Source organism: Delphinapterus leucas, chromosome X, assembly GCF_059928025.1.
Source record: "Delphinapterus leucas isolate spDelLeu-1000000601 "Yukka" chromosome X, BTC_Dleu_Yukka2, whole genome shotgun sequence".
In the NCBI taxonomy this organism is placed as follows: Eukaryota; Metazoa; Chordata; class Mammalia; order Artiodactyla; family Monodontidae; genus Delphinapterus; species Delphinapterus leucas.
Genome location: NC_143150.1, coordinates 89,032,791 through 89,049,011, shown reverse-complemented (window position 1 = coordinate 89,049,011; position 16,221 = coordinate 89,032,791). Strand labels below are relative to the sequence as shown.

The 16,221-nt window shown below is 39.5% G+C and overlaps 1 protein-coding gene across 1 annotated transcript in view; it reads left to right on the top strand.

The window, feature by feature from the left end:
• The window catches only part of CCNB3 (cyclin B3), a 56,993-nt gene that overhangs the window by 18,382 nt on the left and 22,390 nt on the right, over positions 1 to 16,221 (top strand). Inside the window, exons 4-7 of the mRNA XM_022563785.3 lie at positions 923 to 1,020; positions 6,781 to 9,949; positions 10,864 to 10,959; positions 12,315 to 12,407. Coding sequence (XP_022419493.3) covers positions 923 to 1,020; positions 6,781 to 9,949; positions 10,864 to 10,959; positions 12,315 to 12,407 — 3,456 coding nt within the window. The remainder of the gene's footprint in view (positions 1 to 922; positions 1,021 to 6,780; positions 9,950 to 10,863; positions 10,960 to 12,314; positions 12,408 to 16,221) is intronic.

Below are 16,221 nucleotides of genomic sequence, written 5' to 3'. Positions count from 1 at the left end.
AGATTATTTTTACTGACATTATTCACAGTCCCATGATCTCTTCTACTGTTTAATAGAATTAGTCATGATTAGAGTTTCTGGTGGAGCTTTCCAGAGCCCCATGTTAAATAAATATCCCCTCAGTGAGATGGGATAGATGTATCACAGGTAGTGTTGTATTAGAGGTCTATCCTGTAAAAGCTAGTTGATCTTGGTATACTCAGGCAGCAAAGCCAGTTATATTACCTTTTCCCCCCCTGAACATCTTATGGGGTCAAAATGGAATGTGATGCTTACAAAACATCTTTTTGAGAATTTGCCAGCCAATATGCCTGACATTGGAGGTCAGAACTACATCATATGTATCTTGAAATCACTTAGGGCTGCTAGTTAGCTAATATGCACCAGGACTACTGTACTGCTAGCTTCCATCATGACTAGTTGGCACCAGTACCATACTGGTTGTAAAATGTTTTGATCAATGTTCCTGGGAACACCCAAACAAGGTGTCCAGGGTGTGGATGTGTGTCAGGACCTTCCTGTGAGAACCACCTATTGGTTAATTTGAGGTTCTCTCTCTCTCTCTCTCTGTCTCTCTCTCTGTCTCTCTCTCTGTCTCTCTCTCTCTCTCTCTCTCTCTCTCTGTCTCTCTCTCTCTCTGTCTCTCTCTCTGTCTCTCTCTCTGTCTCTCTCTGTCTCTCTCTCTGTCTCTCTCTCTGTCTCTCTCTCTGTCTCTCTCTGTCTCTCTCTCTGTCTCTCTGTCTCTCTCTCTCTCTCTCTCTCTCTGTCTCTCTCTCTCTCTGTCTCTCTCTCTGTCTCTCTCTGTCTCTCTCTCTGTCTCTCTCTCTCTCTCTGTCTCTCTGTCTCTCTCTCTCTCTCTCTCTCTCCATTTCCTTGCTTCCTCCTCCAGACCAGCCCCCCCACCTTTATTTTTTTCTTGCAGGCTTCTCAAAGTCAACCTGCCAAGCCCAAGAAAGAAGCCAGTAATGAGTTTGTTAAAGATGTTTCCAAGAAGATAAACAGGAACACACGTGTTCGTGGGTGAGTATGAGGACAGTCAGATGCCATTGTTTTATATGATAAAGGAGAGGGTGTGACATCCTTTTCACTGCCTTTTGTCCCCATTGAGAACATTTTTAGTGAGCTACAGTGGTGAGTATTACATTAACTCCAGGTGCTTAGATGGACTAAATTGCTGAAAAATTATAGGCCTCATCTCACCACCCCCCCAATCTTTCTCTCTCTCTCTCTTTGCCCCTCTCCCTCTCCCTCTCCCTCTCCCTCTCCCTCTCCCTCTCCCTCTCCCTCTCCCTCTCCCTCTCCCTCTCCCTCTCCCTCTCCCTCTCCCTCTCCCTCTCCCTCTCCCTCTCCCTCTCCCTCTTTCCCTCTTTCCCTCTTTCCCTCTTTCCCTCTTTCCCTCTTTCCCTCTTTCCCTCTTTCCCTCTTTCCCGTCACCCACCCACATGGTGTGTGCATATTGAAAGAGCTGTTGTCACTGAGGAATTTGCCAAAAGTTCTTGTGCTCATCTTTCTCTATTTTAGTACTTCAGTCCTTGACTGAGCTACTCTGTGGTTGAGAGTGTGGACGCAACTTAACTTTTCAGGGGATTCTCAGCAGCTGGCTGATAGCTTGCCAGTCTGCTTATCCCATTAGAAACCTTAGGGGGAGGTTTGTTCCTTTTTACTCTAGAGAAATTATCTCCTTAGGCCAAAAATGTGTGTTGTCCAGCTGTTATAGGGAACTGATCACAGGTTCTGCAAGTAGATAGGAGTATTCTCATCTAGGATCGGGAAAAGGATTTACTCCTAGGAAATCTTCTATTAGAAGAAGAGTTAGAAAGTGGAGTGAGACCTTTTTATATCCTCTCCTCATTCCAGTGGGAATTACTTCTTTCTGGAAGAATAGAATAGATCAGCTAGATAGCTATAACCCAGCTAAGCATGGGTTCCAAATGGTAAGGGGAAAAGTTTGGGGAACTCCAAAAAATTAACATGCCAGGTCCACAGGACACTTTGCTAATTACCCAGCAGAAAGAAATCATACCAGAAGATTAGCATTTAGCCCACTCAGTTTCTTGCTGAAATGAAATTCCTGGAATTTGCATGTGTATTTTGACCTTAATTCCCTGTGTTATTTTCTTTTGAATTTCTTTCACCATTCTGACTTTAGCAGGGAAATCCTCACAAAATGCCATAAACATTCTTGTCCTCATTCAGAGTTCAGTGAAATGGACCCTAATGATAGTGCTAGAGCTAATAGCTAACATCTATTGAGAGTTCACTGTAATCACACATTATTCTAAGTGGGTTTTTTTTTGGTAACAGCTTTATTAAGCTATAATTCACATACACAATTCACCCTCTTAAAATGTACAATTCAATGGTTTTTAGTATATTCACAGAGTTATGCAGCCATCACCACAGTGAATTTTAGGATGTTTTCATCAACCCCAAAAGGAACTCTACCTTTAGCTACCACCTCTCAGTCCTCCCCATCTGTAGGCAACCACTAGTCTACTTTCTGTCTCTATAGATTTATCCATACTGGACGTTTCCCAGAAATGGAATTGTACAATGTGTCGTCTTTTGTATCTGGCTTCTTTCACTCAGCATGATGTTTGAGGGTTCATCCATGTTGTAGCAGGTATCAGTACTTCATCCTCTTTTATTGCCAAATAATATTCCATTGTATGAATGTACCATATTTTGTCTATCCATTCATCAGTTGATGAACGTTTGAATTGTTTACACCTTTTGGTTATTGTGAATAGTGCTGCTGTGAACACCTGTGTACAAGTTTTTGTTTGAACACCTGTTTTTAATTCTTTTGCATATGTAACTAGAAATTGCTGGGTCATTTGGTAATTCTATGTTGAACTCATTGGGGAACTGCCAAACTGTATTCCATAGTGGTTGCACTATCTTACATTCCTACCAGCAGTGGATGAGGGTTTTGAATTTTCCACATCCTTGCCATTTTCTGGGTTTTTTGTTTGTTTGTTTTTTAAACGGCCATTCTAGTGAGTGTGGGATGGTATCTCATTGTGGTTTAGATTTGCAGTTCTCTGATGACTAATGATTTGGGAATCTTTCATGTGCTTATTGGCCACTTGCATATCTTCTTTGGAGGAATGTCTATTCCTATCCTTTGCTGATTTAAAATATTTGGTTATTGATCATTTCATTATTGAGTTGTAAGAATTCTTTATATAGTTTAGATACAAGTCCCTGATCAGATATATGATTAGCAAGTACTTTTCCTCCATTCTGTAGGTCTTTTCATTTTCTTCTTGGTGTTCCTTGAGGCATAAATGTTTTTAATTGTAATGAAATCCAATTTATTCTTTTGTTGCTTATGCTTTTGGTATCATAATCTAAGAAACCATTGCCAAATCCAAGGTTATGAACATTTACTTTTAAGATTTTTTTCTTTTTAGAGTTTTAAATTTTTAGCTCTTAACTTAGATTGTTGATCCATTTTGAGTTAATTTTTATTGTTGGTGTATGTTAGGGGTCTAACTTCATTGTTTTGCATGTATTGATAGATATCCAATTGCCTCGGCACCATTTATTGAAAAGACTAATCTTTCTCCACTTAATTGTCTTGGCACCCTTGTTGAAAATCAGCTGACTGTACATGTGTTTATTTCTGAACTCTCAATTTTATTCCATTGACCTACGTGTCTTTCATTATGCCAGTACTATGGTATCTTGATTATTGTTGTTCTGTAGTGTGTTTTGAAATTGGGAAGTGTGATCCCTCCAACGTTGTTCCTCTTTTTCAAGATTGTTTTGGCTCTTCTGGGTTCCCTGCAATTCCATATAAGTTTTAGAATCAGCTTGTCAATTTCTACTAATAAGCCAGCTGGGATTCTTATAGAAGTTGCCTTGAACCTGTAAATCAATTTGGGGAGTATTACCATCTTAATACTAAGTCTTTCAATCCAGGAACATGGGATGTCTTTTCATTTATTTAGATCTTTAATTTCTTTTAACATTTTTTTGTACTTTTCAGAGTACAAATTTCTCACCTCTTTTATTAAATTTATTTCTGAGCATTTTATTCTTCTTGATTCTATTGTAAATGGAATTGTTTTCATAATTTCATTTTCATGTTGTTCATTGCAAGGATATAGAAATACATGTGATTTCTGTATATTGATCTTGAATCATAGAACTTTGCTGAACTTGTATATTAGTTCTAATAGTATTTGTGTGTGGGTTCCTTAGGATTTTCTATGTATAAGACTATGTCATCTGCTAATATAAGTAGTTTTACTTCTTCCTTTCCAATCTAGATCCCTTTTATTTTATTTTCTTGCCTAATTGCCCTGGCTAGAACCTTTAGTACTGTGTTGAATAGAAGTGTTCAGAGGTGAACATCCTTACCATCCAAGAGTTGAATGACTGACTTATTCTGGTTTTCCTAGGACTTTCCCAGTTTTAACATTGAAAGTCTTGCATCCCAGGAACCCTCTCAGTCCTAGACAAACAAGGACAGTTGGTCACTCTATTGAGGAAGCCTACTCTGATCACCCCAGGCTTTAGACAACATAGACACTAAATACCTACTTTCTATACCAGTGTTTTATAGAGCTGGATTTGGAGAGGCAGGCAGGAGCAAGATCACCAGGGCCTTATGGACCATGGCAAAGAGTTTGTACTTTATTCAGAAAACAGAGGGGTTCAGTTCTAAAGCGTCAGCAGTGCTATATTAGTTATTCACTACTACATGACAAATCCTCCACCCCCCAAAAAGAGAGTTGGACATCCTTGTGTTCTCCTTGATCTTAGGGGGAAAGCATCAGTCTTTTACAATTAGCTATGACATTAGCTTTAGGTATTTCATAGATGTTCTTTCATAGTTAAGGAATCTCCTTTCTAGTCCTAGTTTGTTGAGTGCTTTTATCATGAAAAGGTATTGAATTTTGTCAAATGATTTTTCTAGATCTGTTGAGATGGTCATGTAGCTTTCATTTTTATTCCACTAATATGGTGTGATAACATGAATTGATTTTCAGGTGTTAAACTAATTTTGCATTCCTGGGATAAATCCTAGTTGGTCACAGTATATAATCTTTTTATAGACTGCTGGATTTGGTTTGCTAGTATTTTGTGGAGGATTTTTGCATCTGTGTTCATAAGATATATCAGACTTGAGTTTTCTTCTGATGTCTTTGTTTTTGGTATCAGAATAATATTGGCCTCATAGAATGACTTGGGAACTATTCTTACCTCTTCCTGAGTTCATGAAATGTTGGTATTAGTTCTTTAAATGTTTGGTAGAATTCATCAGTGAAGCCATCTGGGCTTAGATTTTTCTTTGTGGGTAGTTTTTGGTTATTAATTCAGTGTCTTTACTTGTTATAGCTCTGTTCAGATTTTCTGTTTTTGAGTCTGTTTTGGTAGTTTGTATCTCCCTAAGAATTTGTCCAGTTTGTCTAAATTATCTGATTTATTGGCATGTAATTGTTCTAACAATGATTTGTTTTATGTGTTTTTATGCATATCAATTGCTCAAATCTTTACAATAATTCTATAGAGGAGGTAATATTATGACCTTAATTTTACAGGTGAAAAAAGTGAAGCATAGAGCATTAACTTGCCCAAGGTCACCCAGCCAGTAAATGGAGGAGCCAGGGTTTGGATCCAGGCAGTCTAGATTCAGAATGCATGCTCTATCATAACTAGACTATCTGAAGACTACTTCTAAAAGTTCTCATCAGGAGGGACCTGGAACCTATCTGGTCAGATGGAACCTTTTGAGGCACTCCCTTTTCTTTTTTTAAATAATTCAGTAATTTTTTAAAAATTATATTTATAGAGTTGTATAGCCATCACCACCATCTAATTTTAGAACTTTTTCAGCACCCCCCCAAAGAAACTCATACCTGTAGTTCCTTCTCTTTCCCAGTCCCTTTCTACCCTCCTCCCTACCCTTTCCCAGCTTCAGGCAACCACCAACCTATTTTCTGTTAGGGATATACCTCTATGGATATGTCTCCTCTGGATGTTTCATATAAAAGGAATCATATAATATCTAGTCTTTTGAAGGTACTTACTCTTGTTCAGACTGATCATATTTACCCTTAATTCTCTCCCTTTTCTTATTCTGATTTCTAGTCATCCAGAGATTTGGTCACACCAGGTTAGTCACTCTGATTGGATATGCAGTCCTATTCAAAACAAAGCTTTGCATCTGACACATGTGAACAAATGTTTATTTTGGTCTTTTTTATTATCTCCACTAGGAAAGCATCTTGTGAATAGCCTAGAGTGAAAGGAATATGTTTAGATACCATGAACAATAAGTACCAGCCCAACTTTCTCTTATAAGCCTTTTATAAGCCTCTCTCTTATAATCCTCTCTCATAAGCCTTTAAACAATATTAATTTCAACCTGAATTTTATCAGATGCCTGGTGCTGATAGACAAAGACAGATAAATGCAGCTAGTGAGGGAGACATATATAAGCCAATCACTCATACAATGTGGTAAGTATTATAATAAAAGCCTTTGTATATAAATAAAGTTAATAAATCATATATGAGAAAGCATAAATAACATGGATTTCAGGGGAAATTTTTTAGAAAAGTATGGGGACCTAGGTCATAGAAACTATACTGTGTGCTACTTAGTTGATTTACTATGGTACCCATTGATTTTTACCCTCTAGTCTGTCTCTTGGGGTTGAAGCCCTTTCCACTTCCATACATTTAGTAAGTAGAGTGACAAAACGAGATGGTAGGTGAGGATTCTAGGAACTACATTCTTCTTACCCAGACATTGTTTCCTTTACAGGTATAATAAGCTGGAACTCTCACCAGTAGTAGTCTCAACCACCATGGTACCAAATATTATAGATAAACCATTCATTCTGGAGATATCTACCAGCTCCAAGACACCCACTACTGAGAAGGCATCTCTTTTCAAAAAGCCATTCATTTTAAAAGAGGAACCCACTACTGAGGATACAATCCTCATCAAGAGGTCATTAAAGAAGAGCACAAATCAGAGGAAGGTGTCCCTCTTAGAGAAGCCACTATCCTTGCAGGAGGAGACTGACAGTGATGTTGTAGAGCCAGTGACTTTTGGGGAGAAGCATAAAACTGAGAAGGCAGCCATCAACAAGAGTACATTATCTTTAAAGAATATGTGCACACATCAGGGGAAGCAGTCCTGCACGAGGGAGGAGTTGGCATTGCAGGACATCAGTGTTGAAGAGGATTCTTTCTTTATGGAGCCCATGAACTTTAGGAAGAAGCCTAAAACTGAGGAGGCAACTCCCACCAAGAAGCTGTTATCTTTAAAGAAAAAGTGTACCACTCAGGGGAAGATGTCCTGTATGAAGAAGCCACTAGTATTGCAGAAGATCACCTCTGAAGAGAAGTCACTCGCTAAGGAGCTGTTGTCTTTTAAGAGAAAGCCTACCACTGAGAAGGAGTGCCTTTTCCAGGAGCCATCTGCATTGCCAAAGAAGCACACCACTGAACAAGAGGTGTCCATCTTGAAGAAATCATTGGCCTTTCAGGAGAAGATCGACACTGAAGAGGATTCCGTCTTTAAGGAACCATTGGCTTTTAAGAAACAACCTACCACAGTGGAGACAACCTTCACCACAAGGCCATTATCTTTAAAGAAGAAGTGCACTACTCAGGGGAAGATAGCCCACTTGAAGAAGCCATTAGTATTGCAGAAGACCATCTCTGGAGAGAAGGCACTCATTAAGGAGTCATTGTCCTTTAAAAAGAAGCCTACCACTAAGGAGGAGTCCCTCTTCCAGGAGCTATCTGTGTTGCAAGAAAAGCACACCACTGACGGGGAGGTTACCCTTTTGAAGAAGCCAGAGACATTGCAGGAGAAAAAGGATGGCGAAGATGAATTTCTTATGGAGCCAATTTCCTCGAGGAAGAAGCATACTACTAAGGAGGCAACCCTTTCCAAGAAGCCATTACCTTTAAAGAAGAAGCATACTACTCGGGGGAAGAGGTACCGCTTGAAGAAGCCACTAGTATTACAGAAGACCACCTCTGAAGAGAAGTCACTCATTAAGGAGCCGTTATCCCTTAAGAAGACGCCTACCACTAAGGAGTCCCTTTTCCAAGAGCCATCAGCATTGCAGGAGAGGCACACCACTCAGGAGGAGTTGTCCATCTTGGAGAAGCCGTTGGTCTTGCAGAAGACTCCAACTGCGGAGGAGTCCCTTTTAAGGGAGGCTTTGGCTTTTAACAAGAAGCGTACCATTGAGGAGGCAACCTCCTCTAATAAGCTGTTGTCTTTAAAGAAGAAGTGTACCAGTCAGGGTAAGATGTCCTGTTTGACCAAGCCACTAGTATTGCAGACCATTTCTGAAGAGAAGTCACTCATTAAGGAGCCATTATCCTTTAAAAAAAAGCCTACCACTGAGGAGGAGTCCCTCTTGAAGAAACCATCTGCACTGCAAGAGAAGCACACCATTCAGGGGGATGTGGTCCTTTTAAAGAAGCTATGGGCATTGCAGGAGAATATAGACAGTAAAGATGAATTTCTTATGGAGCCAGTGTCATTTAGGAAGAAACATACCACAGATGTGGCAGTCTCTACCAAGGAGTCATTATCTTTAAAGAAGAAAAAGTGTACCACTCAAATGATGATGCCTATCTTCCAAGAACAGTTGGACTTGCAGAATATGATTGGTGAAGGTGAGGACTCCTCCTTTATGGAGCCAATGTCATTTAGGAAGAAGTCTTCAACTGATGAGACAATTCTAACCAAGACACCGGTATCTTTAAAAAAGAGGCAAATCACTCGGGGGAAGACGTTCCTCTTAAAGAAGCCACTGGTCATAGAGAAGACTACCTCTGAAGAGGAGTCACTCTTTAAGGAGCTGTTGCCCTTTAAAAAAAAGTCTACAACTGAAGAGTTCCTCTTCCAGGATCCATCTGTACTGAAAGAGAGGCACACCACTCTGCAAGAGGTGTTCCTCTCAGAGAAGCCATTGGCCTTGCAGGAGAATATCACCACTGAAGAAGAATCATATATTAAGGAGCCACTGACCTTGCAGGAGAGGTCTACCACTGAGGAGGAATTCCCCTTTCAGGAGCCATTTTCATTGCATGTTAAACCTACCAACAAAGATGAGTCCCTCTTCAGGAAGTCTTTTGCCTTGCAGAAGAAGACTGATAACAAAGAGGACTCCTTGAAGGCACTGTTGGCTTTGCAGGACAAAAGCACCACTGAAGAGGAATTCCTTTTCAAGAAACCATTGGTTCTGAAGGAAGAGCTCTCCGCTGAGGTGGCAGTGAGCATAGAAGGGCAATTATCTTTAAAGAAGAAGCCCACTGCTCAGGGGGAGGTGTTCCTCTTGAAAAAGCAGTTGGCCTTGCAAGAAAACATCACCATTGAAGAGGAGTCCCTTATTAAGCAGCCACAGGCCTTGCAGGAGAAGCCCAGCATTGAAAAGGAGACCATCCTGAGGGAGTCCTTGACCTTGCAGGAGAATCTCACAATTGAGGAGGAGGCTATCCTGAAGGAGCCTCTGGCCTTGCAGGAGAATCCCAGCATTGAGAAGGAAATCATCTTGAGGGAGTCCTTGGCCTTGCAGGAGAAGCCCACGAGTGAGAAAGAGACCTTCGTCGAGGAGCCCTTGGCCTTGCAGGAGAATCCCACAATTGAGGAGGAGGCTATCCTGAAGGAGCCCTTGGCCTTGCAGGAGAAGCCCAGCAGTGAGAAAGACTTGTCTTCCAAGGAGCCATTGGCCTTGCAAAAGAATCTCACTCACAAAGAAGACACCTTTATCAAAGATTTCATCATCCTCCAAGTTGAAACCAGCCCACTTGTGTCTACCACTGCCCCTGACTCTAGAACAGGCTTGTCCAGCACTGTCACCGTGTCCAGTGTGGGCAAGTTCAGTACCACAAGCCAGTCCAGTACTTGTGAATCCAGTTCCAATGAACCTTTCTCATCTCAGGACAAGAGATCAGAGAAGGAGGTATTCTGCTTTCTTTCTTCTTAAATTAGATGAAGTGTTCTTTGTTGTCCTGGAGGTGGCTGCTAGCAAAGAGATTTTTTTTGCCTTCCTAAGCAATTGGTATTAAATCAAGTTGGCCTTGTAGAATCTCTTGACTTTGTGATTGGCGTAGTGATGTACCTGAGCAATTAGAAAGTGTTTATTCCAGGAATACCCCCAAGGGTCTGGAATGCTGTGTGTGTGTGTGTGTGTGTATGTATGTATGTATGTATGTATATATTATATATATATATATATATATAATATATATATGTATGTATATATACGCTTTTCAGTAGTGGTTAGACAATTTCTTTCAGGAAATTGCCTTTCCTAGTAATTGCAATCTGCATTACATTGGACCTTAGCTAAAGATGGGTTAAGTTCACAGAGGCATCTTCCAAGGAAGATGGTTTTTAAGTTGTTAATTGGAAGGACTAAGGGATGAGATTTGGCAAGCAGAAGAAGAAAGACCCCTCTTGTAGGCAGAACAACCTGGTTAAATGTGTAGAAGGGAGGAAAAGGCTAACAAGAAGATGAACTGGGCCAGATCAAAGCACTGAGACATAACAAGGGACCTAGGAAGACAGGTGACATAATTTGAAAGAGTAAGACAAGAATGTCTTTCTTGGAGAATCTTGAGCTAACCTGTAAAAATAGTGTCTGTTTCTTAGGGCAGAGCATGTGTGTACAGGAGGACTAAGCATTTCTTGGTTACTCAACAGTATGAGGATTACAGGGCCAAGGGGTGCTCTGTTATGGCCCAGGACATATAAGGCTTGAGGAACCTTAGGAGAAGATGACAGTGGGAAGAAAGGAGTCATTTTTTATGTATGTGTGCTAAGCTTTCCTTGGAATCTTTCTCTTAATATGTCTTTCTGGTGATTTCCAAGCAGATGACCCCACTGGAGGATATTGACAAGGACCACAGTGATCCATTTTTCAACTCAATATATGCTAAGGATATCTTCAGTTACATGAAGGAGAGAGAGGTGTGTAGGTGGTGAGGGTGAGGGGCAATGATTTCCAGTTCTCATTTTCTCATCACACATCCTTCAAATGCAAGTTTAAAGGGGAGGTAATAATGATGATGAAAACAATATTAGCAGCAACTGACATCTACTGGTAGCATACTATGAGTTAAACATTGTGCTAAGGGATTTATAAACATTATCTTGTTTAATTTTCCCAATAACTTCATGATGGTAGGTATTATTATCTCCTTTTTATAGTTGGAGGAAACTGCTCAGTCAACACAAATAGTATGTGGTAGATCTGGGATATGAACTAAAGTCTAATTACCTTGGAGACCATAAGCCTACACCTCTAATTGCTGAGGAGCTAATCTCAGACACAAAAATTTTCAAGCGGGCTCTTTCTGAGTGACTGCTCTTAGGGATCTTTTCCTTTCTCTGTGCAAGTTTCTGGCATCATATGTAAAACCAGACCTTTTATTCCAGCTCTCCAACCTGGTGAAATTTTCTTTCTCCTTTGAAATCTGCCAGTCTCTTTTACCACTAATATTCATCAATTCCAAATTTTCTTCTGTCTCTCAGTGGAACAGATGGGACCAAGGTTATCTACTAACTAGAATTTTAGCAAGCCATGCATAAGAGGAAGGATGAATATCTCATCTTCTCTCTAGAGACACAGCAATAGATTAACTGACTCCAGTGCCTGTACTTTTTCTAGTATACCTTGGAGGAAGCAAGAGATTACTATACTAAAAGTGCAGGCCTTAGCTCAGCAGTATTGGTTTCATTGGGGGTCTTATGGGAGATTGGGATTGACATATATATTGACATATATACACTAAAATCAATAACTAATAACGTGCTATATAAAAAATAAAATTAAATTAAAAAAAAAAAGATATGCAGAAACCTAGCTTCACCCCAGACCTTCTAAATTAGAATGTGAATTTTAAAGATCCCTAAGTATCTTTCACATATGCATGTTAAAGTTTGAGAAGGACTCCTCTACACAGCCTGGTATTGTGCTTTAGACTGAATTGCAAAGAAGGGGCAGAATCTCTTTGGTATTCATCTATAGTCATAGGTGTATTCCTGCCCATATTCCATATTCTCCTGGACTCCTCGATATCCACCCTGACACTTAAATATCATGTGTGTCCATTTCCTAAGGATAACTGAAACTTGTCTGGAAAAGGATACTTTTATCTGCCCCTATCTGATACCAGCTGAAAATAATGATTTAGAACCCTGAGGAAATTACTTAGGTTACAGTTTTTTTCTGAGATATTAGTTGCAAATATTTTTTCCCAAGTTACAATTTTTGAACTACAGGAAGAGTTTATTTGTTAACACTTCTTTCTTCTTGCTGCCAGGAAAAGTTCATACTTAAAAAATACATGACCAGGCAGAATGATATCAACAGTGACATGAGGGCCATTCTCGTGGACTGGTTGGTGGAGGTGCAGGTAAGCCTGACAACTGCTGCCTTAAGGGGCTGATATTCTCTTTATCAATTATTCATTCAGCATTGCCAGGTCCCAAACGTAGTAAAAATTTACTGGGTCTACAGAGCTGAATAAGCCATGATTCCTGCCCTCAGGGAGCTTATGACCTAAGGGACAAGATAAAACAAGCAGGCAGATAAGAACAATACAAAGTAGAATATACTAAGTACTATAAGAATGTTATTAATAAGACACTCGGAGAACCCAGTGGAAGGAGAGATATTTCTAGAAAAGGCAATGATGGTATGTCAGTTTAATCATTCTCAAAATCCTGTAAAAGTATATCTTGTGATTTGGATAGGGGTTAGTGACAAAGTCTCTCAAGCTTTGGATGGGATGGGTAATAGGAAGAACATTGTAGCCCCAAACAGGGCAGATGGCTGTTTGTTGAGGGTTGGATGTTGAGGGAATATTGTTATGAATACTTAATTATCACTTTATACTAACAAAGGTAGCCCAGAATAGTACCTGGACGTAGTAGGTGTCAATAAATATTTGTTGAATGAATGGAATTGAAAGGATTGCTGTGGAGTTTGAAAGAAATGTAAAGCATAGTATATGCCCAGCAGAGGCTTACTATATAATTGGGAAGAAAATGTAATATAGTTTAATATCCTTTAAGTACCAGAGTAATGGTTCAGGCTCACTTTGGAGTGACAGACCAGGGAAATGTGGTAGACATGGTATATTTGAACATCAGCAAAGCATGAAAATGTCATCTTATGGAAATGATGCAAATAGTAAATTAGATAAGAGTAGAATTTGAGTAAATCTTAAATAAGTAAAATTGATCACAAAGATTGCTGATCATTACCAAGCAAGAAAGAGATTTCTAGTAGACTGCCAGTGGACTTTGTTCTGATCAATATTTTTATAAGTGATGTAGATGAGAACAGAGAAGATCATCTCGTCAAATTCACAGATGGCATGAAACTGGGAGTAGGGGTAGGAAATAAATGGATAACAGATAAAACATCTCTAGCAGCTGGAATGGTGAACTGAATCTTTTAATAAAAAAGCTTTTGTTGTTATTTTTATTGCACAAAATTCACAATTATTATAGCAAAGTAAGAAATTATAATTACTTATGATCCCACAACCTACAAACAGTGTTAACATTTGTGTGTGTTTATTATCCCCCGCTTTTTTTTTAACATCTTTATTGGAGTATAATTGCTTTACATTGTTGTGTTAGTTGCTGCTGTATAACAGAGTGAATCAGCTATATGTATACATATATCCCCATATCCCCTCCCTCTTGCATCTCCCTCCCACCCTCCCTATCCCACCCCTCTAGGTGGTCACAAAGCATCGAGCTAATCTCCCTGTGCGATGCAGCTGCTTCCCACTAGTTATCTGTTTTACATTTGGTAGTGTATATATGTCAGTGCCACTCTCTCACTTCGTCTCAGCTTACCCTTCCCCCTCCCTGTGTCCTCAAGTCCATTCTCTACGTCTGCATCTTTTTTTTGTTTGTTTTTGCGGTACATAGGCCTCTCACCGTTGTGGCCCTTCCCTTTGCGGAGCACAGGCTCCGGACACGCAGGCTCAGCGGCCATGGCTCATGGGCCCAGCCGCAACGCGGCACGTGGGATCTTCCCGGACCGGGGCACGAACCCGCGTCCCCTACATCGGCAGGCGGACTCTCAACCACTGCACCACCAGGGAAGCCCTATGTCTGCATCTTTATTCCTGTCCTGGCCCTAGGATCTTCAGAACCATTTTTTTTTAAAGATTCCATATATATGTGTTAGCATACAGTATTTGTTTTTCTCTTTTTGACCTTTGTAACATTTTGGGATTGACTTTTATCACTCACCATAATTCCCTTGAGGTCTGTCCAAGTTGTGTGTATCAATAGTTCATTCCTTTGTATTGCTGAGTAGTATTCCATGGTATGGATGTACCAAGGTTAGTTTAACCCTTCACCCATTGAAGGCCATTTGGGTTGTTTCCAGTTTCTGAGACTGTGAAAAGAACATCTATAAACATTAATTTACAGGGTTTTATGTGAATATAAGTTTTCATTCCTAACATCAATACCCAGGAGTGGGATTGCTGTGTCATATGATAAATGTATGTTTAACTTAATGAGAAAGTGCTACAGAGTGACTGTATCATCTTGCACTCTCACCTGCAGTGTATGAGAGTTCTAGCTGCTCTGAATTCCTGGTCAGCACTGGGTATTTTTTTTTTTAAACTTTAGCCATATAGATGTGTAGAGTAATCTCACCGTAGTTCTAATTTGCATTTACTAATGATGTTGAACATCATACTTGTCATCTGTATATCCTCTTTGATGAAGTGTCTGTGTCTTTTGCCCAGTTTTAAATTGGGTAGTTTATTTTCTTTGTGTCAAGTTATGAGAGTTCTTTACATGTTCTGGATGCAAATCCTTTGTTGGATGTGTGATTTACAAACATATCCTACCAATCTGTAGTCTTTTGATTCTTTTATCTGTGTCTTTCACAGAGCACAAGTTTCTAATTTTGATAGTCCAGTTTTTCAACGTTTTCTGTATGGATTGCAATTTTTGTGTCATGTCTAAGAACTCTGCTTAAACCTAGGTCATGAATATTTTCTCCCATATTTTATCTAAAAGTTTTATAGCTTTAACATTAAATCTATAATTCATTTTGAGTTAATTTTTGTATAAGGTATGCAGGTTTTGAAGTCAAGTTTCATTGTTTTGCATATGGATGTCTAATTGTTCTAATACCATTTGTGGAAAAATGTACTTTCTCCACTAAATTGCTTTTGCACCTTTGCCAAAAATCTGTTTGCCTTATTTGTGTGGGTCTATTTCTATACTTTTTTTTAATATTCTGTTTCATTGATCTGTGTCTATCCCTTTGCCAGTATTGCAGCCTTTAGCTCTATAGTTTTATAGTAAGTCTTAAAACGAGGTAACATGATTCTTCCAACTCTATTCTGTCTTTTTTTTCAAAATTGTTTAGCTATTCTAGTGTCTTAGCCTTTCTAGACAAATTTTAGAATCAGTTTGTCTATATCTACTAAAAAATCCCACTGAGGGTTTGATTGGAATTGAATTACATCTTGTGCAGAAAAGAGTTAACATAACAGGCATGATGCTGCTAGCCTTAGAAAGGCCTGTTTGCAAGGTTGCCCTTTGGCTGGCATCTGGGAACTTGATTGGCAAGCAGTTCCCTACACTGCTATAAAATTCTCCCCTAATGATAACTGTGCCTAAACTCTTTGTGCAAACACTATGGTTTATTCTGAACACCTGCTTTCCTTCTGCGAGTCTGGAACTTTGGTCCATGTTAGGCAGAGTGTTTATGTGACCAGCTCCCAGTAAAATGTTAGGCACTGAGTCATTAATGAGCTTCCCTGTTACACAACACTTTACACGTATTGTTCCAGCTTATTGCTGGAGGAATTAACTGCATCCTGAGAGACTCTGCGGGAATAGGACTCTTGGAAGCTTGCTTCTGGTTTTCACCAATTTTTGCCCATGCTCCTTTTCTCTTTGCTTTGTATCTTTTGCTATAATAAATCATAGCCATGAATGTGACCATGTGCTGAGTCCTGTGAGTCATCCTAGGAATCATTGTACCTGGGGGTGGTCTTGGGGACCCCCAATACACATTTATAGGTGAATTTGAATAGAATCAACATTTTTTTCTATGTTGAATCTTCCAACCCATGAACCATGAATGTAGTATGTCTCTCATGTATTTAGATTTTCTTTGATTTTTTTTAAAAAAACATACAGATCCTGTACATGTTTTGTTAGATTTATACCCAAATATTT